This window comes from Osmerus mordax, chromosome 10, assembly GCF_038355195.1.
Source record: "Osmerus mordax isolate fOsmMor3 chromosome 10, fOsmMor3.pri, whole genome shotgun sequence".
Taxonomy (NCBI): Eukaryota; Metazoa; Chordata; class Actinopteri; order Osmeriformes; family Osmeridae; genus Osmerus; species Osmerus mordax.
The window spans coordinates 2,322,783-2,347,264 of NC_090059.1; the positions used below are offsets into that span (position 1 = coordinate 2,322,783).

General features: G+C 49.5%; 2 protein-coding genes across 3 annotated transcripts; both read right to left on the minus strand.

The window, feature by feature from the left end:
• Positions 1 to 430: 430 nt before the first annotated feature.
• On the minus strand, positions 431 to 1,977 carry six3b (SIX homeobox 3b). The gene is made up of 2 exons (XM_067245089.1): positions 1,286 to 1,977; positions 431 to 569 (listed from the first exon to the last, which is right to left on the minus strand). The coding sequence occupies exons 1-2, from the start codon at positions 1,975 to 1,977 to the stop codon at positions 431 to 433; spliced, it is 831 nt and encodes a 276-aa protein (XP_067101190.1).
• A 10,497-nt stretch (positions 1,978 to 12,474) lies between these two features.
• ppm1bb (protein phosphatase, Mg2+/Mn2+ dependent, 1Bb) lies at positions 12,475 to 24,065 on the minus strand. 2 transcript variants are annotated; one of them, XM_067244515.1, is made up of 6 exons: positions 23,720 to 24,065; positions 19,394 to 20,236; positions 19,183 to 19,300; positions 16,657 to 16,768; positions 16,417 to 16,474; positions 12,475 to 13,759 (listed from the first exon to the last, which is right to left on the minus strand). In XM_067244515.1, the coding sequence occupies exons 2-6, from the start codon at positions 20,222 to 20,224 to the stop codon at positions 13,730 to 13,732; spliced, it is 1,149 nt and encodes a 382-aa protein (XP_067100616.1). In that variant the 5' UTR covers positions 20,225 to 20,236; positions 23,720 to 24,065; the 3' UTR covers positions 12,475 to 13,729. The 2 variants fall into 2 exon arrangements, with proteins under 2 accessions (XP_067100616.1, XP_067100615.1); XM_067244514.1 differs by lacking the exon at positions 12,475 to 13,759 and adding an exon at positions 14,293 to 15,838.
• Between the last annotated feature and the right edge of the window lie 417 nt (positions 24,066 to 24,482).

Consider the following 24,482-nt stretch of genomic DNA (forward strand, 5'->3'; position numbering starts at 1 on the left):
GTATTTATTTACATAAAATGACAACTTTTTAAAAACACAATTCAGGGCAAAGACAAAATAGGGCATTTCACATATACAGGTTTTGTACTGTAGTCTATTGTACTGTAATCTAATGTAGTCAAAGGACAGTTACAAGGAACTCCTGTTCAATTTAAAACAACGACAAACAGTCCGACCACAACCGGGAGGAGAGTAAGTCAAATTGTTTGTTAATCTTTAGACAAGAAGTGTATTTGGGAGGTATTGAGGATGCGCATCGCACTCAAACCAAGCCTAAAAGAGTTCCGTGTGTCCTCAATGCATGGAAACCATTTCTCTTGATCTCTCTTTCGCGGAGATAATATGTTATCGTCTCCCGACAATAAGATAGGCTAACAACAATCAGATCATCCGCGTCCGGATGTGGTAAAGCGTGTCCGTTTTTATAAAGTCAAATGTCGAAGTCAGAGTCGCTATCCGTTACCGAGAGATGCATGTCCCCTTCCCCATGCTCCGCGCTGCCCATAGGGCTGCATTCGGTTCCCGTAAGAGCGCGCATGCCGTTGGGCCCTATCCCGTGATTTTGCAATCTGAAAGAGATGGAGAATGTTAGAGAATTAATAGATTCTGCCTTGAATTACAAACACATTGACACTCAATCACGCGTGTTCGTGGGTCCAATGGGGCGTGCAAGCAATTAACTTTCCACACAAACATAGACCCTATAGGGAAAGGACGGAGGAAAGAGAGAGAAATGTCTAGTTTGGACCGAGATAAAGATATGGTCTAACTTCTGACGGAGCAAAGTCCCACATTTTGCTCTTCACGAGGAAACCAAATATCTCTCATAAATAAATATTAGAAAGCATTTATTATTTCTTAGTTCAAATTATGTATTTTTAAAATTAATGTAGGCCTATAAGCTTTTTTTTTAAGCAATGAGCACACATTAAATGCGTTTATATCATAATTGTGAATTGCTTTATTTGACAAATACATTTTATAAGAGCATTTTTCTTCTGGCAAAATGTACATAGGCTATACTACAACTGAAAATTGGCCGCAGTTTTTCATTCATGTTGTTCCAGGATTAAACTATTTAGATGACAATTTCTCCAAGTTGTTGTATAGGCAAACTATTTATTTTAGTTTTAGTTCGCCTAACATCCTAACAACAACCTATAATATGCTCAAATTTAACTCTAACGTTAAATATAAATTTACGTTATTGACCCAATATTGTTCTGCTTTTTCATAGGCTCCTTCCGCATGGAGACCAAGGTGGTAACAGTGAAAGAGTCCTCACCTATTTTTGGCAGCGGCAGCGCGATCTCTCTGTCTCCGATTTTTGAACCAGTTTCCAACCTGGGTTGGTGTAAGCCCGGTGGCTTGCGCCAGCTCCCGTTTCTTTCCGGGGTTTGGGTACGGATCCTGCAGGTACCACTCTCTTAGAAGCCCGCGCGTGCGCTCCTTAAAGCAGTGCGTCTTCTGCTCGCCATCCCAGATGGTCCTTGGTAACGGGAACTTCTTCCGTACTCGGTATTTGTCCACTGGCCCGAGTGGCCGTCCACGTAGCTTCTCCGCCTCCCGGTAATGTGCCTCGAGCCACATGGCTTGCAGTTTGCCGTGGGAAACGCGCGTAAAGCGGTGCGTCTCCAAGATGTGATAAAGTTCACGAAAACTTCCCGTGTGATATGCGACCACGGCCCGAGCTCGCTGCACAGATTCGTGCTCTGTGATGGAGTCGCACGTACCATGAGCAACCGGTAGAGACCAGAGAAAACGTGCAAGCCGCTCAATGTCCCCCGTTTCCTCCAGAGTCTCACACACACTGGCCACCTGTGCTGCAGAAAAGCATAGCCCCGGGAGAGCCACGGGAGTGCAAACTGGGGTCTCCTCCGGTGACCGAGCGCGAGGTAAGATTGTTGGCCGGTCGGTGAAGTGGGGAAGGAGGAGACGGGAGGCGGACAATAGCTCAAGCGGTGATCTGAACACCATTGGTGAACCGGAAAAAAACGGAACGGAGAAATTAGAGCGTAAGTTGCGGGTCACGTATTTGTACTGTCTGACTGGGGCTGTGGATTCTCTCTCTTTAGTTTACCTGAAAGGCGGGGTGCGACACAGTGTCTCTCTCAATTGGTCACACTGCGCAGTTGTAATGACACCGCTGCCAATCACAGACCAGCAAGCGCCGCCCTTTGCACAAGGGCTCTTAGTTTGGTTAGGATGCAACTGGGTCCGATCATGGACACATGTCCTACCAACACCATGACGTTTGTGGTGGTGGAGGGAGCTTGGTACTGGTAACCAAAGTTTAAGAGTCAAGATTAACAAACGATGGAATAAACGATGGAATGCAGAAAAAGTTTTTGACAGTTATTTGTTAAAATATATCAGACCAGACTGACTTTTATTGCACCTTTCATGGACCTAATATAAATCCACAAAAAATTGAGGACAGGCACTGGCACAATAAAAAAAAATCTTACTTCAAAATACCCCCCCCCCCCCACACACACACACACACACGTTCACAAAGGGTACTGGTTCAGAGCATATGGCTTAGACTAGAGTGTGTTAATGCTGATTGAATATGCTTCTCTATTAGTCTAATGTTAGGTGTAGACCTATGATAATCCCAATGTGATAGAATGGAGAACGGCTTAACATCAAATTCGATTTGAAACGAGAAAAGTGATTATAATAACGGTGGACCACTTAGAGAAACATACGCTCTTTGGTCCAGTTTTCCGTCCTGCTGGAGGACCTGATGTTTGACGTTAGCCATTATGAACAGGACAAGCAGCTTAGCAAAAACACCCCATGCAGAGAGGCTGGGTTGGAGTCGACCGCTCTCTATTTGGTGACAAAGTAAAAGTGTTTTGTGTGTTTGTCTGCCTTTGTCTCTGTCTGTAAATGTGTTTTATAGAACTGTGGAGTAGCACTTTATTGATTATCAAAGGTAAATTGCACTTACAGTAGCAGAGGTTTCAACAAAACATACAATATACCACAATTTTTGTGGGTATACTGTAAGTGTTTTAGGTTGGAAGGGGACTGTTTTAAACACATGTCTGGTGAAAAGGTAGTGAACTATATGGAAGAGGAGTGGTTGAGCTCAAAGGGTTAATGCCAATTACTCCCACAGACAGATGTCCCAGTCTGATCACCGGGCCACAGTCTGTGAGTGTGTGTGTGTGCTTGCCTTTGTTGCTGGGTGAGTAGCTGTTTCAAATGTTTTTTTGTTTATTTACTGAAACGGACCACTGGGACACTGTTGTGTCAATGTTAAACTACTATACACTCCTTTCTCTCTCTCCATTCACTGTGTGTATATGTCTGTGTTAAGGCTATACTCTTACCCATTCCTTATTCTGTATGTCTCTCTTTCAGAGTGTGTATGTGTGTGTGTTTGTAACCTTGGAGATGCTACTGATGAGGAGGGGCAGGGTAGTAAAAAGGGGAGAAGGAGCAGGAGCAGGAGAAGAGGAGGGTGACAATCAACACAACCAAAACAAGCAGAGGAGCAAACTGAAAACTTTAGTGGATTCCTCTCCCTCCGTATCTCCCCTCCTTGTTCCTCTAGACAATGCGCCCAGGTCCTAATGAACCCTTTAACTAACCCTTGTGACCTAACACTTCACTAAGTGGGCCTCTTAAGCCCTCCAACTTTAACCCCTGATCGGTTCCAATGAGGATCTTCCCCCTCAGTCTGCTCACAATCCCCTCGTTAAGATGCTCTCACTTCCTGTGTGTGCTGTTGTGCTTTTGTGCTCGGACAAGATGCTCGACAGGTTTTTGTTTGGGTAGGAATGGAAAGAGAGAGAGAATGAAGAGTCTGGGAGGCCTGAAAGCAGAGGAGAGGAGAGGGAGCAGGGTAAGAGGGTGAGCAGTGAGGTGAGAGCCCCACCGTCACCCCCCACACACACAAACCCACAAACATCTCCTGGCAAACAGAATACTACAGGACACAACATTGGTAAGACGTACCTCCTGATGTACTGCTAGGCAGGTGTTGGCTGTGTGTGTGACACCTCAATGGGACAAGGAGGGGCAGGTGAGGAGAACAGGACCTAATCCAGAGCTCTGATTGGAGTGTAAACTGAGAGAACCTCTCAATCCCTTCATTTAGGTGGAGCAACAGCCCAGCTGTAGGTCTGCCGGTCAGATAGAGCTGCTGGTCAGATAGAACTGCTGGTCAGATAGAGCTGCTGGTCAGATAGAGCTGCTGGTTAGATAGAGCTGCTGATTAGATAGGGCTGCTGGTCAGATAGAGCTGCTGGTTAGATAGAGCTGCTGGTCAGATAGAGCTGCTGGTTAGATAGAGCTGCTGGTTAGATAGAGCTGCTGGTCAGATAGAGCTGCTGGTCAGTTACAGCTGCTGGTTAGATATAGCTGCTGGTTAGACATAGCTGCTGGTCAGATTGAACTGCTGGTTATACAGAGCTGCTGGTTAGACATAGCTGCTGGTCAGATAGAGCTGCTGGTTAGATAGAGCTGCTGATTAGATAGGGCTGCTGGTCAGATAGAGCTGCTGGTTAGATAGGGCTGCTGGTCAGATAGAGCTGCTGGTTAGATAGAGCTGCTGGTCAGATAGAGCTGCTGGTTAGATAGAGCTGCTGGTTAGATAGAGCTGCTGGTCAGATAGAACTGCTGGTTAGACAGAGCTGCTGGTCAGATAGAACTGCTGGTTAGACAGAGCTGCTGGTTAGACATAGCTGCTGGTCAGATAGAGCTGCTGGTCAGATAGAGCTGCTGGTTAGATAGAGCTGCTGGTCAGATAGAGCTGCTGGTTAGATAGAGCTGCTGGTCAGATAGAGCTGCTGGTCAGTTACAGCTGCTGGTTAGATATAGCTGCTGGTTAGACATAGCTGCTGGTCAGATAGAACTGCTGGTTATACAGAGCTGCTGGTTAGACATAGCTGCTGGTCAGATAGAGCTGCTGGTTAGATAGAGATGCTGGTTAGACAGAGCTGCTGGTTAGATAGAGCTGCTGGTTAGACAGAGCTGCTGGTTTATAGAGCTGCTAGTTAGACAGAGCTGCTGGTTATATAGAGCTGCTGGTCAGATAGAGCTGCTGGTCAGATAAAGCTGCTAGTTATACAGAACTGCTGGTCAGATAGAGCTGCTGGTTAGATACAGCTGCTGGTTAGTTAGAGCTGCTGGTCAGATAGAACTGCTGGTTAAACATAGCTGCTGGTTAGATAGAGCTGCTGGTCAGATAGAGCTGCTGGTCAGATAGAGTTGCTGGTTAGATAGAAATGCTGGTTAGATAGAGCTGCTGGTTAGACAGAGCTGCTGGTCAGATAAAGCTGCTAGTTATACAGAGCTGCTGGTCAGATAGAGATGCTGGTTAGATACAGCTGCTGGTTAGTTAGAGCTGCTGGTCAGATAGAGCTGCTGGTTAAACATAGCTGCTGGTTAGATAGAGCTGCTGGTCAGATAGAGCTGCTGGTCAGATAGAGTTGCTGGTTAGATAGAAATGCTGGTTAGATAGAGCTGCTGGTTAGACAGAGCTGCTGGGTTATAGAGCTGCTAGTTAGACAGAGCTGCTGGTTATTTAGAGCTGCTGGTCAGATAGAGCTGCTGGTCAGATAAAGCTGCTAGTTATACAGAGCTGCTGGTCAGATAGAGATGCTGGTTAGATACAGCTGCTGGTTAGTTAGAGCTGCTGGTCAGATAGAGCTGCTGGTCAGATAGAGCTGCTGGTCAGATAGAACTGCTGGTTAGATAGAGCTGCTGGTCAGATAGAGCTGCTGGTCAGATAAAGCTGCTAGTTATACAGAGCTGCTGGTCAGATAGAGCTGCTGGTCAGATAGAGCTGCTGGTTAGATAGAGCTGCTGGTCAGATAGAGCTGCTGGTTAGACATAGCTGCTGGTTAGACAGAGCTGCTGGTTATACAGAGCTGCTGGTTATATAGAGCTGCTGGTTAGATAGCTGGTTAGACGCTAAATGTGAATTTACTGATTACAGAACATTAATTTCTCAGATATCTCACAAGAACATTCTCATCGATTTCCCTCATTTACAGATAGTTATGGGTGCAAGTTACAATGTCTTTCACATTGTCTAGTAGTCACTCACAGCTGAATCAGAGCAACATCTCTCCACCACACAAAAGCACCATACAAACACACACAAAAACATGTACAGTGTACCTGTAAACAAAAAACATCAAGATTATAATAATGAGATATTCAGTTCTAATACAGCATCATCCTACTGGACATTGCGGTAGGTTATAATGTGTGGACCAGATGTTGATGCTGTAATTAAATCATTATCCTGTGATCTGCAGATATCACATCATCGCTGGGGTTGTTTTTAATTACTCTGTGTGTATGTGACAAACATAACTGACCTGACAAGCAAACATACCCACAGTCAAAAATACAAACAGCTGGACAACAACACAGGCGCACACACACACACACACATACACACACACACACACACACACACACATACAGCTGTTTAGCTGAAGTCAGGTTGTTCTGAGAGAGAAAGATGATGAAAGTAGGAGAGAAAAGGTGGAAGGTGATTGACAAAGTGGGTTTTGAGAAACAAAGATTTCCCCATGGTGATTATTACTGGAACAACTATGGCATTCTATGCATTCACATGCTCCAAATGTCAAGAGGTCTTGAGAGATTTGGCGAAAGACCGACGAGAGAAGGTTTCGTGCCGTATGTATTTAGCTGGTTGTTTATAAGGCTTAATCCTATTTCTTGGAGCAGCATCTGCTAGTGTTGGGAAACAGAAAAAGGCAGAAGAAGGAGAAGCAGTGATGAGGAGAGAGGTGAGCATGATGAGGAGAGAGTTGAGCGTGATGAGGAGATAGGTGAGCGTTATGAGGAGAGAGGTGAGCGTGATGAGGAGAGAGGTGAGCGTGATGAGGAGATAGGTGAGCGTTATGAGGAGAGAGGTGAGCGTGATGAGGAGAGAGGTGAGCATGATGAGGAGAGAGGTGAGCGTGATGAGGAGGGAGGTGAGCGTGATGAGGAGAGAGGTGAGCGTGATGAGGAGATAGGTGAGCGTTATGAGGAGAGAGGTGAACGTGATGAGGAGAGAGGTGAGCGTGGTGAGGAGAGAGGTGAGCGTGATGAGGAGGGAGGTGAGCGTGATGAGGAGAGAGGTGAGCGTGATGAGGAGAGAGTTGAGCGTGATGAGGAGAGAGGTGAGCGTGATGAGGAGATAGGTGAGCGTTATGAGGAGAGAGGTGAGCGTGATGAGGAGAGAGGTGAGCGTGATGAGGAGAGACGTGAGATGAAGATGTGGAGAGAGGTGAGCGTGATGAGAAGAGATGTGAGCATGATGTGGAGAGATGTGAGCATGATGAGGAGAGACGTGAGATGAGGAGAGAGGTGAGCGTGATGAGGAGAGAGGTGAGCGTGATGAGGAGAGACGTGAGATGAGGAGAGAGGTGAGCGTGATGAGGAGAGAGGTGAGCGTGATGAGGAGAGAGGTGAGCGTGATGAGGAGAGACGTGAGATGAGGAGAGAGGGGAGCGTGATGAGGAGAGAGGTGAGCGTGATGTGGAGAGAGGTGAGCGTTATGAGGAGAGATGTGAGATGAGGAGAGAGGTGAGCGTGATGAGGAGAGAGGTGAGCGTTATGAGGAGAGAGGTGAGCGTGATGAGGAGAGAGGTGAGCGTGATGAGGAGATAGGTGAGCGTTATGAGAGAGGTGAGCGTGATGAGGAGAGAGGTGAGCGTGATGAGGAGAGAGGTGAGCGTGATGAGGAGAGAGGTGAGCGTGATGAGGAGAGACGTGAGATGAAGATGTGGAGAGAGGTGAGCGTGATGAGAAGAGATGTGAGCATGATGAGGAGAGACGTGAGATGAGGAGAGAGGTGAGCGTGATGAGGAGAGAGGTGAGCGTGATGAGGAGAGACGTGAGATGAGGAGAGAGGTGAGCGTGATGAGGAGAGAGGTGAGCGTGATGAGGAGAGAGGTGAGCGTGATGAGGAGAGACGTGAGATGAGGAGAGAGGTGAGCGTGATGAGGAGAGACGTGAGATGAGGAGAGAGGTGAGATGAGGAGAGAGGTGAGCTTGATGAGGAGAGAGGTGAGCATGATGAGGAGAGACGTGAGATGAGGAGAGAGGTGAGATGAGGAGAGAGGTAAGCTTGATGAGGAGAGAGGTGAGCATGATGAGGAGAGACGTGAGATGAGGAGAGAGGTGAGATGAGGAGAGAGGTGAGCTTGATGAGGAGAGAGGTGAGCATGATGAGGAGAGACGTGAGATGAGGAGAGAGGTGAGATGAGGAGAGAGGTGAGCTTTATGAGGAGAGAGGTGAGCGTGATGAGGAAAGATGTGAGCTTGATGAGGAGAGAGGTGAGCATGATGAGGAGAGATGTGAGATGAGGAGAGAGGTGAGCTTGATGAGGAGAGAGGTGAACGTGATGAGGAGAGACGTGAGATGAGGAGAGAGGTGAGCGTGATGAGGAGAGATGTGAATTGAGGAGAGAGGTGAGCGTGATGAGGAGAGACGTGAGATGGGGAGAGAGGTGAGTGTGATGAGGAGAGAGGTGAGCGTTATGAGGAGAGAGGTGAGCGTGATGAGGAGAGAGGTGAGCGTGATGTGGAGAGAGGTGAGCGTGATGAGGAGAGAGGTGAGCGTGATGAGGAGAGACGTGAGATGAGGAGAGAGGTGAGCGTTATGAGGAGAGAGGTGAGCGTGATGAGGAGAGAGGTGAGATGAAGATGTGGAGAGAGGTGAGCGTGATGAGAAGAGATGTGAGCATGATGTGGAGAGATGTGAGCATGATGAGGAGAGACGTGAGATGAGGAGAGAGGTGAGCGTGATGAGGAGAGAGGTGAGCGTGATGAGGAGAGACGTGAGATGAGGAGAGAGGTGAGCGTGATGAGGAGAGAGGTGAGCGTGATGAGGAGAGAGGTGAGCGTGATGAGGAGAGACGTGAGATGAGGAGAGAGGGGAGCGTGATGAGGAGAGAGGTGAGCGTGATGTGGAGAGAGGTGAGCGTTATGAGGAGAGATGTGAGATGAGGAGAGAGGTGAGCGTGATGAGGAGAGAGGTGAGCGTTATGAGGAGAGAGGTGAGCGTGATGAGGAGAGAGGTGAGCGTGATGAGGAGATAGGTGAGCGTTATGAGAGAGGTGAGCGTGATGAGGAGAGAGGTGAGCGTGATGAGGAGAGAGGTGAGCGTGATGAGGAGAGAGGTGAGCGTGATGAGGAGAGACGTGAGATGAAGATGTGGAGAGAGGTGAGCGTGATGAGAAGAGATGTGAGCATGATGAGGAGAGACGTGAGATGAGGAGAGAGGTGAGCGTGATGAGGAGAGAGGTGAGCGTGATGAGGAGAGACGTGAGATGAGGAGAGAGGTGAGCGTGATGAGGAGAGAGGTGAGCGTGATGAGGAGAGAGGTGAGCGTGATGAGGAGAGACGTGAGATGAGGAGAGAGGTGAGCGTGATGAGGAGAGACGTGAGATGAGGAGAGAGGTGAGATGAGGAGAGAGGTGAGCTTGATGAGGAGAGAGGTGAGCATGATGAGGAGAGACGTGAGATGAGGAGAGAGGTGAGATGAGGAGAGAGGTAAGCTTGATGAGGAGAGAGGTGAGCATGATGAGGAGAGACGTGAGATGAGGAGAGAGGTGAGATGAGGAGAGAGGTGAGCTTGATGAGGAGAGAGGTGAGCATGATGAGGAGAGACGTGAGATGAGGAGAGAGGTGAGATGAGGAGAGAGGTGAGCTTTATGAGGAGAGAGGTGAGCGTGATGAGGAAAGATGTGAGCTTGATGAGGAGAGAGGTGAGCATGATGAGGAGAGATGTGAGATGAGGAGAGAGGTGAGCTTGATGAGGAGAGAGGTGAACGTGATGAGGAGAGACGTGAGATGAGGAGAGAGGTGAGCGTGATGAGGAGAGATGTGAATTGAGGAGAGAGGTGAGCGTGATGAGGAGAGACGTGAGATGGGGAGAGAGGTGAGTGTGATGAGGAGAGAGGTGAGCGTTATGAGGAGAGAGGTGAGCGTGATGAGGAGAGAGGTGAGCGTGATGTGGAGAGAGGTGAGCGTGATGAGGAGAGAGGTGAGCGTGATGAGGAGAGACGTGAGATGAGGAGAGAGGTGAGCGTTATGAGAATTGAGGTGAGCGTGATGAGGAGAGAGGTGAGCGTGATGAGGAGAGAGGTGAGCGTGATGAGGAGAGAGGTGAGCGTGATGAGGAGAGACGTGAGATGAGGAAAGAGGTGAGATGAAGAGAGAGGTGAGCGTGATGAGGAGAGAGGTGAGCATGATGAGGAGAGAGGTGAGCGTGATGAGGAGAGAGGTGAGCGTGATGAGGAGAGAGGTGAGCGTGATGAGGAGAGAGGTGAGCATGATGAGGAGAGACGTGAGATGAGGAGAGAGGTGAGCTTGATGAGAGAGGTGAGCGTGATGAGGAGAGGTGAGCTTGATGAGGAGAGAGGTGAGCGTGATGAGGAGAGACGTGAGATGAGGAGAGAGGTGAGATGAGGAGAGAGGTGAGCGTGATGAGGAGACACTTGAGATGAGGAGAGAGGTGAGCGTGATGAGGAGAGACCTGAGATGAGGAGAGAGGTGAGCGTGATGAGGAGAGAGGTGAGCGTGATGAGGAGAGACATGAGATGAGGAGAGAGGTGAGCGTGATGAGGAGAGAGGTGAACGTGATGAGGAGAGACGTGAGCGTGATGAGGAGAAACGTGAGCGTGATGAGGAGAAACGTGAGCGTGATGTGGAGAGAGGTGAGCGTGATGAGGAGAGACGGGAGCGTGATGAGGAGAGAGGTGAGATGAGGAGAGAGGTGAGATGAGGAGAGAGGTGAGATTGAGGAGAGACGTGAGATGAGGAGAGACGTGAGCGTGATGGAAGTGAGACGGAACAAAAGGATCAAGTTTGAAACGAGAGGAAAAGACAGCACTCACACAGCAGAGGTCAGGTGGGCTGGAGAGAGGGGAGGGAGGGGGAGGAGGGGGGAGGAGGGGGGAGGAGGAGGGAGGAGGGGGGAGGACGGGGGAGGAGGGAGGAGGAGGGGGGGGGGAGGAGGGGGGAGGAGGGGGGTGGAGGAGGGAGGAGGGGGGAGGAGGAGGGAGGAGGAGGGAGGAGGGGGGAGGAGGAGGCATTGGTCAGTGAAATTGGAGGTGAACGTTGAGTCTGTCCTGTCTGGTGTGGGTCTGCATAATCCAGTCTAATCTGCTGCGTGTTTAACCCATCTGAGCAGCGAGAGATGGATTATCCCTCTGACAATGGCCTCTCGCTCATCTGCTAAATTACTCCACTCAAAATCATATGCTGCTCCTGACACACACACACACACACACGAGCACCAGTTCCCTCAGTCGACCGGTCATGTGTTCAAACCCTCATTTTCTGTCCTGAAATTATGATCAGAAAAAGCAGATCCAATGTTTGAAGGTGTGCATAGAAGCTTGTAAACTTGCATGTGTTCTTCCTGGAGATTTCCCAGAACTGCCATGGAATCTCAGGGCCTCACAGCTCACAGTCACTGGAAATGAATTACATCGGAAGAGAGTGGGTGGATGAGAGGAGGGAGTGAAGGTGAGGAGCAGTGATGAGAAAACCTACACAACAAAACAAACTCCAGCAGCAGGTTTTCTATGAGAGTGAGGATCAAGGTGTGTGACACCACATGGAACATCTCAGGGGACAACGGCTTCAACCATCTTATTCTGTTTCAAAATGAAGACCAACCATGAGACCAGTGCCTGCAGCTAAATAATGACTGTCTATGAAAGTGTGAATGAAGCGAGTATGTGTGCACCTGCATATTTCTGAACAAAAGCATGCGCAAGGGCACAAAGCATCCGTTCTCATCACCAGGAATCCACAGTGCAAGCACTCCTGTCGACTGAACGGAGATGTGATAAATGGTTTCAAGGTTGTGGAAAGACTTCGATCTAACCATCTATTCAGGACATTCAAGGAAGAAGTGTGTGGAGTGTGGGCTGTGGAGAAGACGAGAAAGGGGGTGGAAAATGAGGGAGAACAGGGCAGATGTCAGGGTAACCACCATCTTGTTTCATTGTCCCACTCGTCTCTCTACAGATGTAAGCATTTCTGGAATGGCCCCAAAAATATTTTGTTTGTTTCCTTGACATTTAGTGTCCTTCCAGGAGCTGCTTTGCCAGGATGGACTGAAATGTCAGAGGGGAGGAGTAACCCATCATTAAATCAAGCCCCACCACCCCCGCCCCCACCAAACATACACACACACTGCCTGTAATCCCCTAATCCCCCTGCAGATTGAGAACACCTTCAAGATATATGATTGTGATGGGAGATTATGATCAAATTATGTTGAGGGTGGATTAGAAGGGGAGGCCCCTCTCTGGTCCACCACCGACACAGGCTGGAGACACAGACCCCAGCGGAGGAGTCTCACTCATCCCTGATGTGGACACACTACCTCCCTTAAGAACCCTGGAGGGGGAGTGGGTGACCGTTCAGATCTGCTCTCTGACAGTCAACAAACACACAGTCATTGACAGACACTCTGACCACTGGTCCTTGGCAGGTATTTTATTTCATATATAGACGCTTTCTGTAATCAAATGTGAGTGCAATCAAACAACAGCAAATACAAACATTACCAATGCAGTCTGAGAACCAGGAAACACGGGGTTAAACTGGAAGCCTGTGGCAGGGGCCCAGGGGCCCCTTGGCCCCCTGATGTTGGTGGGTGGGGAGTAGCTGGGGGGAGGGGGGGGTCAAGAGGGCTTGAGGCTGTTAACCATGACAGAATCATCCCATCAAGCCCTCCCTTGCCCTCACATAGTCCAAAAGGTTACTTCCCATTCAGTTGACTTTGAACAAACTAGAGAATATTAAAGACCCCCGCACCCTTTCTTAGAACTCTCTTCCCATACCTCAGTCCAGACAGCGCTCTCTCACCGCGCCATCTTACCCACTAACTCTTCTCTCTCCATCCCGGCCCTGCGCCAAGAGTTTTCATTTCCCCTTTCCTCCTCATTACCATCATCAAACAGAAAAATATACATTTAATCAGAATTTCAATCAACAGCAGGAGCCAATCAGAGTCCAGAGATCTGCAGATGAGATCCGTTGAGGCTTGTGGCGCCAAGCGGAGGGGGCTGGTGGGGGGAGGGGTTAAAGAACTATGAACATGTAGAACCCAAGTCCTTGTGTGCCCCAGGATGGAACAACACATGCGTGTGCAGGGTGCAGGTTGTGTGTAAGGTTGTAATGTGTGTGTGTGTGTGTGTGTGTGTGTGTGTGTGTGTGTGAACGGTGGAGCGAGGGCTGGTATGTCAGGCAGCACAGTCCTGGAGCTGAACAAGGAGCAGAACCACAAAGTTACCGACCCCCCCCCCCCCCCAACCTGCTCCTCCAAGCACATGTAGCACGCACACACGCACACACGCACAGAGTCGCCCCGCACGGCTTGTGAAGTCAGGTGATCACTGTCAACAACATCCCAAAAAAAAGGAGAAAAAAAAAAGAGAAAAAAAAAAAAACACAAAAATTAACTCAATGGTAAAAATCATCTCTACCATTACGATGCTTCAGTTCTTTAAATTTTTAACATTTCCGAAAAGAGATTCCTCCTGGTTTAAGCAGAGTGGGTGTGTGTGTGTGTGTATGTAGTCCCCTGCCACACACACATACGCACACATACACACACACACTCCAACACAACATCCCCATGTGGAGAGAGGGAACATTGCCCAATGGAGACACTCCTCCTCTGGGTGGCTGCACCAATCGAAGGAGGAGACGGGGGTCGTTACCATGGCTACCAGGGGTCCTCTAAGTCAGCAGCGCTCTGAGAGAGAGGGAAGAGGAAGGGAGAGAGAGGAAAGGAGAGAGCGGGACAGAGGGGAAGACAGTGGAAGACAGAGAGAGAGACAGAGAGAGATCAAAGTTTAATCATGCATACTGGCCCACGAATGGGAAGCATGTCAAAATGTACAGGGTCCCTTCTTGGCGTTCTGTGTGTTCAAGTTGAGCAGAAGTTAAGCTGGGACGGCTCTGGTTTACTCTACCCTGCTCCACCCCACCAGCCCCACCCCACCAGCCCCACCCCACCAGTAGGACTGCCAGGGCTCCTCCCCCCACTCACCTGGCAGATAGACAAACACTGCTAGAAGGGGGAGCGCATCTCAATAGTTTATGGAGCTGTCCTGTCCTAGGCTCCTCTCCTCCACAGGCACGCAGTAGAACTGGACGGGTGGAAATACAGCCCTCCATCAGCCGTCTCCCTGCATGCACTCACACAGCTCTACCAGCTGTGGCTACACCACAGGAGGCCAGCTGTGGCTACACCACAGGAGGCCAGCTGTGGCTACACCACGCAGGCTCTCAGCTGGGCACTAGAGCTACATAGGGGCAAGACCAGGAGGAGCACAGGAGGACATGGCTATGGTTCTAACCAGCTCTGGTCATCACCTACAGGAGGACATGGCTGGGTCTATCCATGACCAGCTCTGGTCATCACCTCACCTAACTCCCTCTAGCTCCGACACAACTACACAGGAACACACGTGACCATGAAGCAACCGCAACACAGACATGCCCAGGGAGAGGGTCGCCATGGTAGCCAGTCTCATACAACCCAGTGGACACGACAGACAGACATGTAACCCAATCACTCGCACATCAAAGTTCTGGAGCTCCAATGCTTTATTTGAGGGTTTGTTGCTTACATTGAAACGCATTGAACTGCTTAAACATACACCATCACCTTCGCATGGCCTCATATCATATGAACCACACGTGAGATAATCAGGTACAATGCATGTACTGGGATAAGAAAAGGAATCATAAACTGGTCTCAGACTCACACACACCTTACAGTTTAACGCCCAGTTCATATCAAGACGAGACAACACAGTAGTTAGTATATTTTTGCGCCTCTGAGAGCACCTGCCAAACTACAATTTTTATAGATTTGTTGTTGTTGTAAGCAACTAATTTGATGATAGGAGTCATTTCCAAATGTTCTAGATACATTCTTAGGCGGGGCAGGGTTTAACCACAACAAATCTCTTTGCTACTGCTCCATAAAAATGCTCGGAGCTGTCTCCGAGAAATGTGCAGTAGATGAAACAGGATGGGAAGACTGGAGACTGGTGCTTATACAGCAGAGATGACAGGTCCCATCTGAAGCCATTTGTACAGGTCATTCTGGGATGTCTTCCCAAACACACAAAGAATGGTCCGGGAACAACCCAACCCACTCTTGTAGTCTCCACTCAGGTTGACCCGCCCCCCATGACTACAAAGCCCAGAATGCACTAAAAACACTTCATCGGCAAAACCCAAACCCTTTAGGGAAAATATACACTGAGCTCCCAATTATGGCGAGTGTCATTTCCTTACATAAACACACACACACACACACACACACACACACACATACACAGTGGGGGTGGTGGTCTATGTTTGTGCAAGTTGTTGTGCTAGAGACAGAGCTTGTGTCCATGTGGTCTCCAGGTCCAGATGCTACATGGTCTTCACCAGGGTTGGTCGTTCTCTGTCGTGTGGGGTCCCTACATGGAGGTGGGGGAGAGGCTGGGTGTGGGGCTGAGGGGTGGGCGGAGGCTCAGGCAGAGGAGGGGGCGGACTGGTCTGCGACTGTGGGGGCGGGCACGTCTTCACCGGTTGGGGCGTCGGCGTCGGGCGAGGGAGGGGGTGAGGGGGGCGAGGCGGGGCGCTCTTGGTCCTGGCTGGGCGGGCTCTCCTGGTTGCCGGGCAGCCGGTAGGAGCTCAGGGCCTCCTCCAGCACCGAGCGGTACTGGCCACGGTGGTACAGGCGGAACTGGCGCAGCGCCTCCAGAAGGTGGCCCGCCGGGCCGCCCTCCTCGCTCTCCTCCTCGCCCGCACCGCCTCCCCCCGCGCAGGCCTTGGGGCGACACGCCACCGTCAGACACACACACACACGGACTAACCCTGGCCAGATTTGGGATACTTCTCAAGGAGTGACCAGGCCAGACACTCAATTCACCCAGAACATGGCACACACACACCCAGCCACACCACACAGTCTATTGTTAAACTAGACACACACCCTGCTAAACTATACAAACAGCATGTTTTGGGGAGGTCAGGTGCATGGTTGTCCCAGTGGCAGTGAGAGGATGTGTTCTACCATGCTCTCGTACTGTCCAGTTCTACAGGCTCTCGGAGACAGAGGCTCAACATCCCAGGCTGCCATGGTGTTAAGGCCATGGATGGAAAAGATGTTTAGTGTCGTTTCTACAGTCGTCATTTTTCCTCGTTTCATGTCACAACATGACAATTTCCAGACAGACGGGCAGACAGACAGAGACAGACAGACGGGCAGACAGACGGGCAGACAGACGGGCAGACAGACAGACTCCTCTCACAGCCGTGTGTGGGCTGAAGCAGGCTGCCAGTCTGAAGCTGATGGAGGGGGCGGGGTGGGGCTGTGGGTGTGAGAGGTCAGAGGGATCAACTCACCCCTTCCTCTTCTCTATGGGGGTTCAGCTTGTTGTACACAGCCTCGATTACACTGCGCCTGGGAGGACACACACACACACACAGGTCAGCCAACACACTGCTTCTAAGGAGGAAAACCAAGGTACAGCATGCTTGATTCATGAGGTCATGGGAGTCTGATTGGCAACAAAATAAAAGGATGTGAGAGCGTGCGTGAGTGTGTGTGCGTGTGAGTGAGTGTGTGTGGGTGTGTGTATTTACTTGCTGGCCAGGCCTCCTCCTGGTGGGAGGTTGCTGATGTTCTCAGTGGCGATGTTCCTCAGGACAGACACCAGGTCAGGGAGCCCCTCTTCCCCACAGCCACCCAGCAGCTCTACGGAGACACACACACGCACACGCACACACACACCGTCACAGAGTGTGTGTGTGTCTGTCACCTCCGTGTCTCCCTGGCAGCTTTGGGAGGGAGGGGCAGGCCAGACTGGGGGAGTTTTGCTTAAGGGGAGTGGAGTGGGTCAAGGCATCGATAATTGTCTACAGGAAAAGGGTTTTTAGGTTGTCAATTGGAATCTGGCAGTGTGAGAATACAAAAAAAGAATTTCTATGGGTTTTTGTGTGTTTATGAGAGTGAGTGAGTGGGAATGAATGACATGCATGTGTTTGGAGAGAATGTGTGTGTGTGTGTGTGTGTGTGTGTTAGGAGTGGAACGGTACATGTATTCGTACCGAACCGTACGGTACAGGCGTCACGGTTCGGTGCATGAAATTACATGGAGAATACACGGTATAAAAACTAATAAAACTTGCGTGCAAATTAATTAATGTTATGCAGAATTACTGTTAGATACTCGTGTTCTTTAGTGACATCTAATCTGTATCTCTGAAGCTCTGATTGGCGCCGCCGTGAGCCAGAGATAGTCTAGCTAGCAGCACTAAGGACGAGTATGGCGAGTGGTGGCGACCCACGAGAGATAGAGGACCCGCCGGCCTTTTTAACCCTTGTGTTATCTTCGGGTCATTCTGACCCATCAGTCATTGTGACCCACCGTCGTATTGCGACAACTTTACCGCATACAAAAACAAAGTGAAGCATTTTCTTTTAACCATCGGGCTGTCTCAGACCCCCCACATTGCGAAGGTTAAAATAAAATTATTTTTATTTGTTTTTGTATTGGGTAAAATTGGGTAAACACAATGATGGTTCGTTATGAACCTTTGGGTCATGTGACCCGAAGGCAGCACGAGGGTTAAGATTGCAAGTTTGGGGAAACTTCGGTTTCCCATTCAGTTACAGTAGTACAGGCGAGAGAGTGGTAGATAAGACAAGCACTGTGTGTCGGCGTTGTTCAGCAGTTGTGGGCAGTGACATGCAGTCTGGGTAGGCAAGGTAGAGGCACTGCCTACCCTGCCAAAATTAAAACGTAAAAATGTTTATTCTTGTGATTTATATATGCAATATGTGTGTTATTACAATTGTTTAGACGTTACAATGACAAATGTAGCAGTTACGCATAATCAAATAAATAAAAAAATGTAAAATAAGCAGTGCTTTTAATGTCCGTTCACTGCGGACGACAAGCAAAAAACTCCATTGCGCACTTCGATCCTGTATTCTTCTAAATGTACGTTGAAAAGCACAACTCTGCTGTGCCTTTGCACATAAATATCAGTGTTTCAGGGAGTCAGATGGCTGAGCTGTTAGAGAATCGGGCTAGTAAACTGAAGGTTGTTGGTTCGATTCCTGGCCGTGTCAAATGACGTTGTGTCCTTGGGCAAGGCACTTCACCCTACTTGCCTCAGGGAGAATGTCCCTGTACTTACTGTAAGTCGCTCTGGATAAGAGCGTCTGCTAAATGACTAAATGTAATGTAATGTTTCCCCTACCATTATATTAGGGGGGCACCCCTACCTTCAATGACTCATTTTGTGATCGGGCGCTATATATATAGCGCCCGATCACAAAATGAGTCATTGAAGGTTACCTTTCCTATAGCTTGCTCTTTTATTAAACAAACTAAATGGCCTTATGTTATTTATCTTATTGACACAAAGGCATGTCATTTCTGTCTCTACATGGTCGCCGTCGCCCTCCCCCGCCGCCGCCCCAAAAGCTGTAAACCTAGGGGAAACACTGAATATGTTATGCCAGTAATCACCTGCGTTACGTATCAAACATGGACCATTTAAACTCGAGATATTACTGGATATTTGCGCAGCTAACGTCATTACACCAGCTACATTGTAAGCGTAATCCCCGCAAAATTCGAGTCAAAATGACAGCAGCGGTGTCTGCCGATAAATTTGGTAATTAGGTAATCTGACTTTCATAACTCAGTGCCTATCCTGACTGATGTCACCGCACGTGGTTGTGGGGTATGTGAGTGGAAATACATGTAACATGCTAACGCACATAACGCATCTGGCGTGTGCTAAATGACTAAAAACATCACCCAGGTGTGCCAATCACTGGAACGAGACAAAAAATCGACTGCTCCCTACAGTGCTTAACCAGCCATTAGATACACATACAAATAGGGCCAAATAAATTACTGACGCAATCGGAATTGACATGTCATCTTCAATGCTCCGTATTCACTCATAGAGGAACCTGGTTTGTTTTGCTTTTCCCTCCGTTGTACCGAACCGTGATGACTGAACCGTGGTATGAACCGAACTGTGACTTCAGTGTACCGTTCCACCCCTAGTGTGTGTGTGTGTGGTGTGTGTGTGTGAGAATGAAAGACATGCGGGGGTTTGGAGAGTGTGAGTGTGTGTGTGTGTTCTCACCCTCGACGCGAGACTCGAGGTACTTGTCCAGTTCCTCCTCCTTCTTCACAGCCTCTTCAGACACCTTGGGGGCGCCGGGCAAACACACCAGCACCACGCTCATGTTGTCCCTGCTCCCCTGGACACCACGCAGACACCACAACAGCCTGTTACGCCTCGTCTACAGGCCTAAACTGTCTGTGTGTGTGTGTGTGTGTGTGTGTGTGCTTACCTTGTGCAGGCAGGTGTCCACCACGGCGTTGCACACCTTCTCCAGGTCGTCGCACACCTGTAGCCGCGAGCGCACAAACTCGCACAGCTCCTCGTTGGACATGACGTCCCAGATGCCGTCACAGGCCAGCACCACAAACTCGTCTCCCTGGGCAGCGCGCTCCATCACGCACACCTCGGGCTCCGGGCTGACCAGCTGCTCCGTGGGGCCCTTCCCGTCCACGCACTTGTAGTCGTAGTCGCCCAGGGCGCGGGACACGGCCAGCGAACCGTTGACCCTCTGGATCATGACGGAGCCGCCGGCGTTCTGGATGCGCTCCTTCTCGCGGGGGTTGCAGGGCTTGTGGTCCTGCGTGGAGAAGCCCACCCGGCCGTCGCGGCTCAGCACGGCCCTCGAGTCGCCGCAGTTAATGAAGTAGAGGTGGGTGGGGCTGAGGAGCACGCCCACCGCCGTGGAGCCGCTGCGGTCCAGCCCCTGCCGCAGGTCCGAGAAGCTGCGCATGTACTCGTCGATCTTCAGGAAGCCCGAGCGGATGCCATCCTTCACGCCGTCCACCGCCCCCGCCCCGGGGCTGAACTGCGCGCCCCCGGTCAGGATGTGCTCCAGCAGGTGGCCCGAGCAGTAGTTGGCCACGCGCGAGCCGGCGTGGCCGTCGTACACAGCGAAGAAGGACCAGTCGGTGAGTCCGTGGGGCAGGCCCACCACGGCCGTGTGGGCGTCCTCCATCTCCACCCGCCAGCCCTGCATGGAGCTCAGGCCGTAGCGGAGGCCGTTGCCCTCGCCGTGGGCGCAGTGCTTCTCTGTCTTGGGTTTGTCCAGGAACGCGCCCATTGCTGCCTACACCTGGGGAGGCGTGGAGAGAGACACAGAACAAGTAGTTTGAGATGTCAGTTACATGCTGTAGTCACTGATTGATACATCCTACTCCATCTACAGAGAGGTTCTGGGAGGATACACGGTACCACCTCCACCAAGGTCATCAGTGAACAAGAGACAACTCCTGCCCATCCAATAATCTCAGATCTACACCCCTGCCCTACTACAGGACCAGGAGTACAGGGGGGGAGGGGGGGGCACTTGAGGGCTTGTTTGTTTGACCAGCTGGTGCCAAGCTAGTGATGCTGACATCACCACGGGGCATCAGGGCTGTGTGACGGACAGGAAGTATCTCCACAGAGCTCTGCTTCACAGCCGCTGACGGCCTCACAGAGCACACCTTGACTGGAACACTAACTATTCCAACACACACGCTCTTTTCTTTGAAGTAACCTAAACATTTCCTCGGCTCTAGTGTTACTGCGTGGGCCACACCAAGCACGCTGCCGGCTGGCCAGCACTCTCCAGAGGCCTCAACTTTAGAGAGCAGCACGAGAGGAAGGTCTCCCCAGTCATGTGACCAGAGCAGCAGTCCTTAATCACTTCCCTCACCAGACACACAGGACAGAATCACGTCCCTCACCATCCACACAGGACAGAATCACGTCCCTCACCATCCACACAGGACAGAATCACGTCCCTCACCATCCACACAGGACAGAATCACGTCCCTCACCATCCACACAGGACAGAATCACGTCCCTCACCATCCACACAGGACAGAATCACGTCCCTCACCATCCACACAGGACAGAATCACGTCCCTCACCATCCACACAGGACAGAATCACGTCCCTCACCATCCACACAGGACAGAATCACGTCCCTCACCATCCACACAGGACAGAATCACGTCCCTCACCATCCACACAGGACAGAATCACGTCCCTCACCATCCACACAGGACAGAATCACGTCCCTCACCATCCACACAGGACAGAAGTGTACTCTCCCTACACTCTTACACACACACACACTAACTTTTAAACACACATACACTCTTACACAGGCACTCCCACACCCTTACACACACACACTCTCTCTTACACAGGCACTCACACACACACACACTGTTACACACACAGACACTATTACACACACAATGACAAGCATGTGCCCAAAAAAGGCTGGTAAACGCGAGTAGTGACTCCAGCTGGCCTTAATGGAATGAGTGTGTGTGGGTGCGTACGCACGCACGCACGCGTGTGTGTGTGTACGCGAGTGCACAGTGTCATGCCACTTGCGCAGTCCTGTGTCTCTGAGAAACACACACGGGTCTATTAATACCCCTGCGGTTTGGATTTCAAGCCTAGGGTGAGAGGGGTCACCCCATTCATACCTCCACCATGCTGCCACCCTCGCCGGTGTCAGACTCTACGACCCTCCCTCCCTCCCACAATCCCTCCCTCCCACAATCCCTCCCTCCCTCCCACTATCCCTCCCTCCCTCCCACTATCCCTCCCTCCCACTATCCCTCCTTCAAGGAGTGAGCGTGCATGCTGAGGTGTGTGTATGTCATCTGTTGTGTTCGGCAGCAGTGATCCTCTCTAAAAATAAAACAAACATACTGGTGTTGCCTAGCGACCTTCCGCTGCAAACACCCAGGTTGAGCTTCATTCAGCAACATCCTTGGTCTGGCGTGCACACGCACACAGAGTTCTACTGACAGAATAGGGTAGTTGCATCACCCAGCTTTTACAACACAGCAAAAGACTAAGGACATTCGCAAACACATGGAATTGCTGGTGGAATCTACAAGAAACTATCTATTGACGTCCACTTGACTAGTGACTAGTCAAGTGGACTAACTAGTGAAACTAATATGGGCCCTCTCAATCCAAAGAGTTTCATTGAAAACCTAAGTTTATATTGCACTCTCGACCACTCAACCATCGAAACTGCCGTCATTCATTTCTCTCAACCACAGGACGAAACCAGACACCCCCCTCCCCACACACACACGCCAAGAACCACTGGCTCTTCAGAGGGAAGTGGAGGTCAGAGATTGCGTAATGCTACTGTGTGCCTGGGTTCAGCTCTGTGGTCACACACACACCCTAAATATGCCCTCACACAAATCAAGACCCTGGGCTCCAAAGAAGCCAAGCAACACCTGACTCACACGTCCACCTCTCGTGATCATGTGACCCGGGATGGCAAACAGATAAGGTTCGTCTTAAGTGGCACACAAGCCAACGCCCTGACACACCCACCTTCAGCAGACACTGCCGTGCCCGTGTGAGCGACCCCAGCCATCACACACACTTGTCACATCACAGCTGTCCCTCCAGTAGAACTGTCACCCCCCCATGAAACACCCTAATCACTTGATCAGAGCTGGGGTCAAAATCCATGCTGTCACACTGTAGGTCACCTGCTTAGTTTGACCCTTAATCTTGCAGGGGTTACAGTTCACCATATTCTAGATAACATTGCGTTAGTGTCACTTAATCCCACCTGTGATCTTCTTAAATGTCACTGACTAGGTGTGAAGCGCATGTTTAGCAAAATGTGTAGAACCACGATCGTTTTCTAATCGTACAACTGGAAGGAAATGGAAGATCTCTGCATTCCTTTCTCTTTTTTTCCACTTTTACAAATTTGGTTTAAACAAACGAATCTATTAAATGAGCATGTGATCTTGCTAACAATATCAGAAGCAAAACAAGTTTAATTCTATTCAATTTGCGGATGAAGACTCCATGGTCGTCAAAACCAGTAAATAGCAAGAGTTGGTGTCTTAACTAGCCAATTTGATTTGGGAGGGGGTACGTTACAGATTACATAATCCCATGAACCATGCTAATATTACGCTTGATCCGATTGGATTATTTCTGACGCGCGCAGTTGTTTGTTGACTGCGCTACACTGCAGACAGAGCCAAATGCAATAAACGCTATGATTACGCATAATGTCAGTCTGTGCGTCCATAAAAATCTAACCAACTAGCTGGATTGAAATGGCATCTGTGCAGTGAGCTAGCAACACCATTCCTCCAGATGCACTTACAAGTTGTTAGCTATCTAGCTAAAGCAACAATAATAGCCACTAGCTAGCCCCCGACGTCCGGCTGAGACAGGGGTTTGTCTAATCCCTGGAAGAAGAAAAAACACATTTTATGAAGTTTGAAAGATTATAAAACCATGTAGGTAGCTGAAGTAAAACCCAGAGAGATAACCGCAATGTATTGTGGAACAATTGACCTGTTAGCTAGAGCTAAGTACGTGTGTACATTCCTAATTCAATACGTTAACTATTCAATTGCACGCACCGTTCCATTGCATTTCCAGACATTAGACTGGTCCTGGCCTTACGAGTAGGCCTTACTCGCTAGCCACTTTAGCAAGGTAGCTAAATCTAACAGTATTGTTAGCTAGATATCTATCTAATGTAACGCTAGCTATCTGGCTAAGAGTGTGTGCGTCAAATAGTCTTCGCATCAATACTTACGTTTTCTGGATGTAATTACAAATATAGTTTCAATTCGCTCCCTGGGTGGTATTTTTCGTATATATGTAGCTAATGTTAGCTACCTAGCTAGCTATCTCGTTATGTTTCCTTATTTGACAAAAATAAGCGAGATTGGCCTCAGATGAGCGGCGATAATTCCTTTCTCGGCGGTTCCCTGCTTGGATGGCGTTGGTTTTTACGCATGTTTGACACCAATGATGTTTCTCACAACAAACTTAAACAATTCTGTGTATTCGAAAGAATTGTTGACGGTCCGAATTAGTTATATTAGATAACACAAATAAATATCGCACTTTCGTCCATTGAAAGGCCAGCTATCCTTCGACTTTGGGTACTGAACAAGGGGAGGTGCTGATTTAAGTATTTTCTCGGTGGTTGGTCAGATATTCGTACCATTACCTACATCGATTGGACATTGTTACTGCCAATCACCTCTACCCCTGTTCGAAACAACCACTTCATTGGTTAATGTCATCCCTCTAACCTTCTGACGTTAGGCAAGGGTACACTCGTTTTGCTGTGCGGGTTGAGAGGGCGGCGTACAAGCAAGGAAGGTTTGTGTAAACAGATTCTCAAAGCAACACCTTATAGTTCAGTATTTAATATGGATATCCCCGAATATGACACACATGGAATTGAATCAAAGGAACTCAGTTATTTATAGTGGTTACCACAGTTATTTGTAGTGGTTACCAATCTGGTGATAGTAGGGGGTCATTTTGTGTTTTGGCAGATTACGCTC

Excerpts from the sequence above, each read along its gene's own strand:
- ppm1bb (XM_067244514.1), bottom strand. The coding sequence starts at position 20,224 with ATGGGCGCGTTCCTGGACAAACCCAAGACAGAGAAGCACTGCGCCCAC. Across the intron at positions 16,769-19,182 it reads CCTCGAGTCTCGCGTCGAGG|AGCTGCTGGGTGGCTGTGGG; the intron begins GTGAGAACACAC and ends GTGTCTCCGTAG. Across the intron at positions 16,475-16,656 it reads GGAGGAGGCCTGGCCAGCAA|GCGCAGTGTAATCGAGGCTG; the intron begins GTAAATACACAC and ends GTGTCCTCCCAG.
- six3b (XM_067245089.1), bottom strand. The coding sequence starts at position 1,977 with ATGGTGTTCAGATCACCGCTTGAGCTATTGTCCGCCTCCCGTCTCCTC. Across the intron at positions 570-1,285 it reads GCTGCCGCTGCCAAAAATAG|ATTGCAAAATCACGGGATAG; the intron begins GTGAGGACTCTT and ends CATCTCTTTCAG.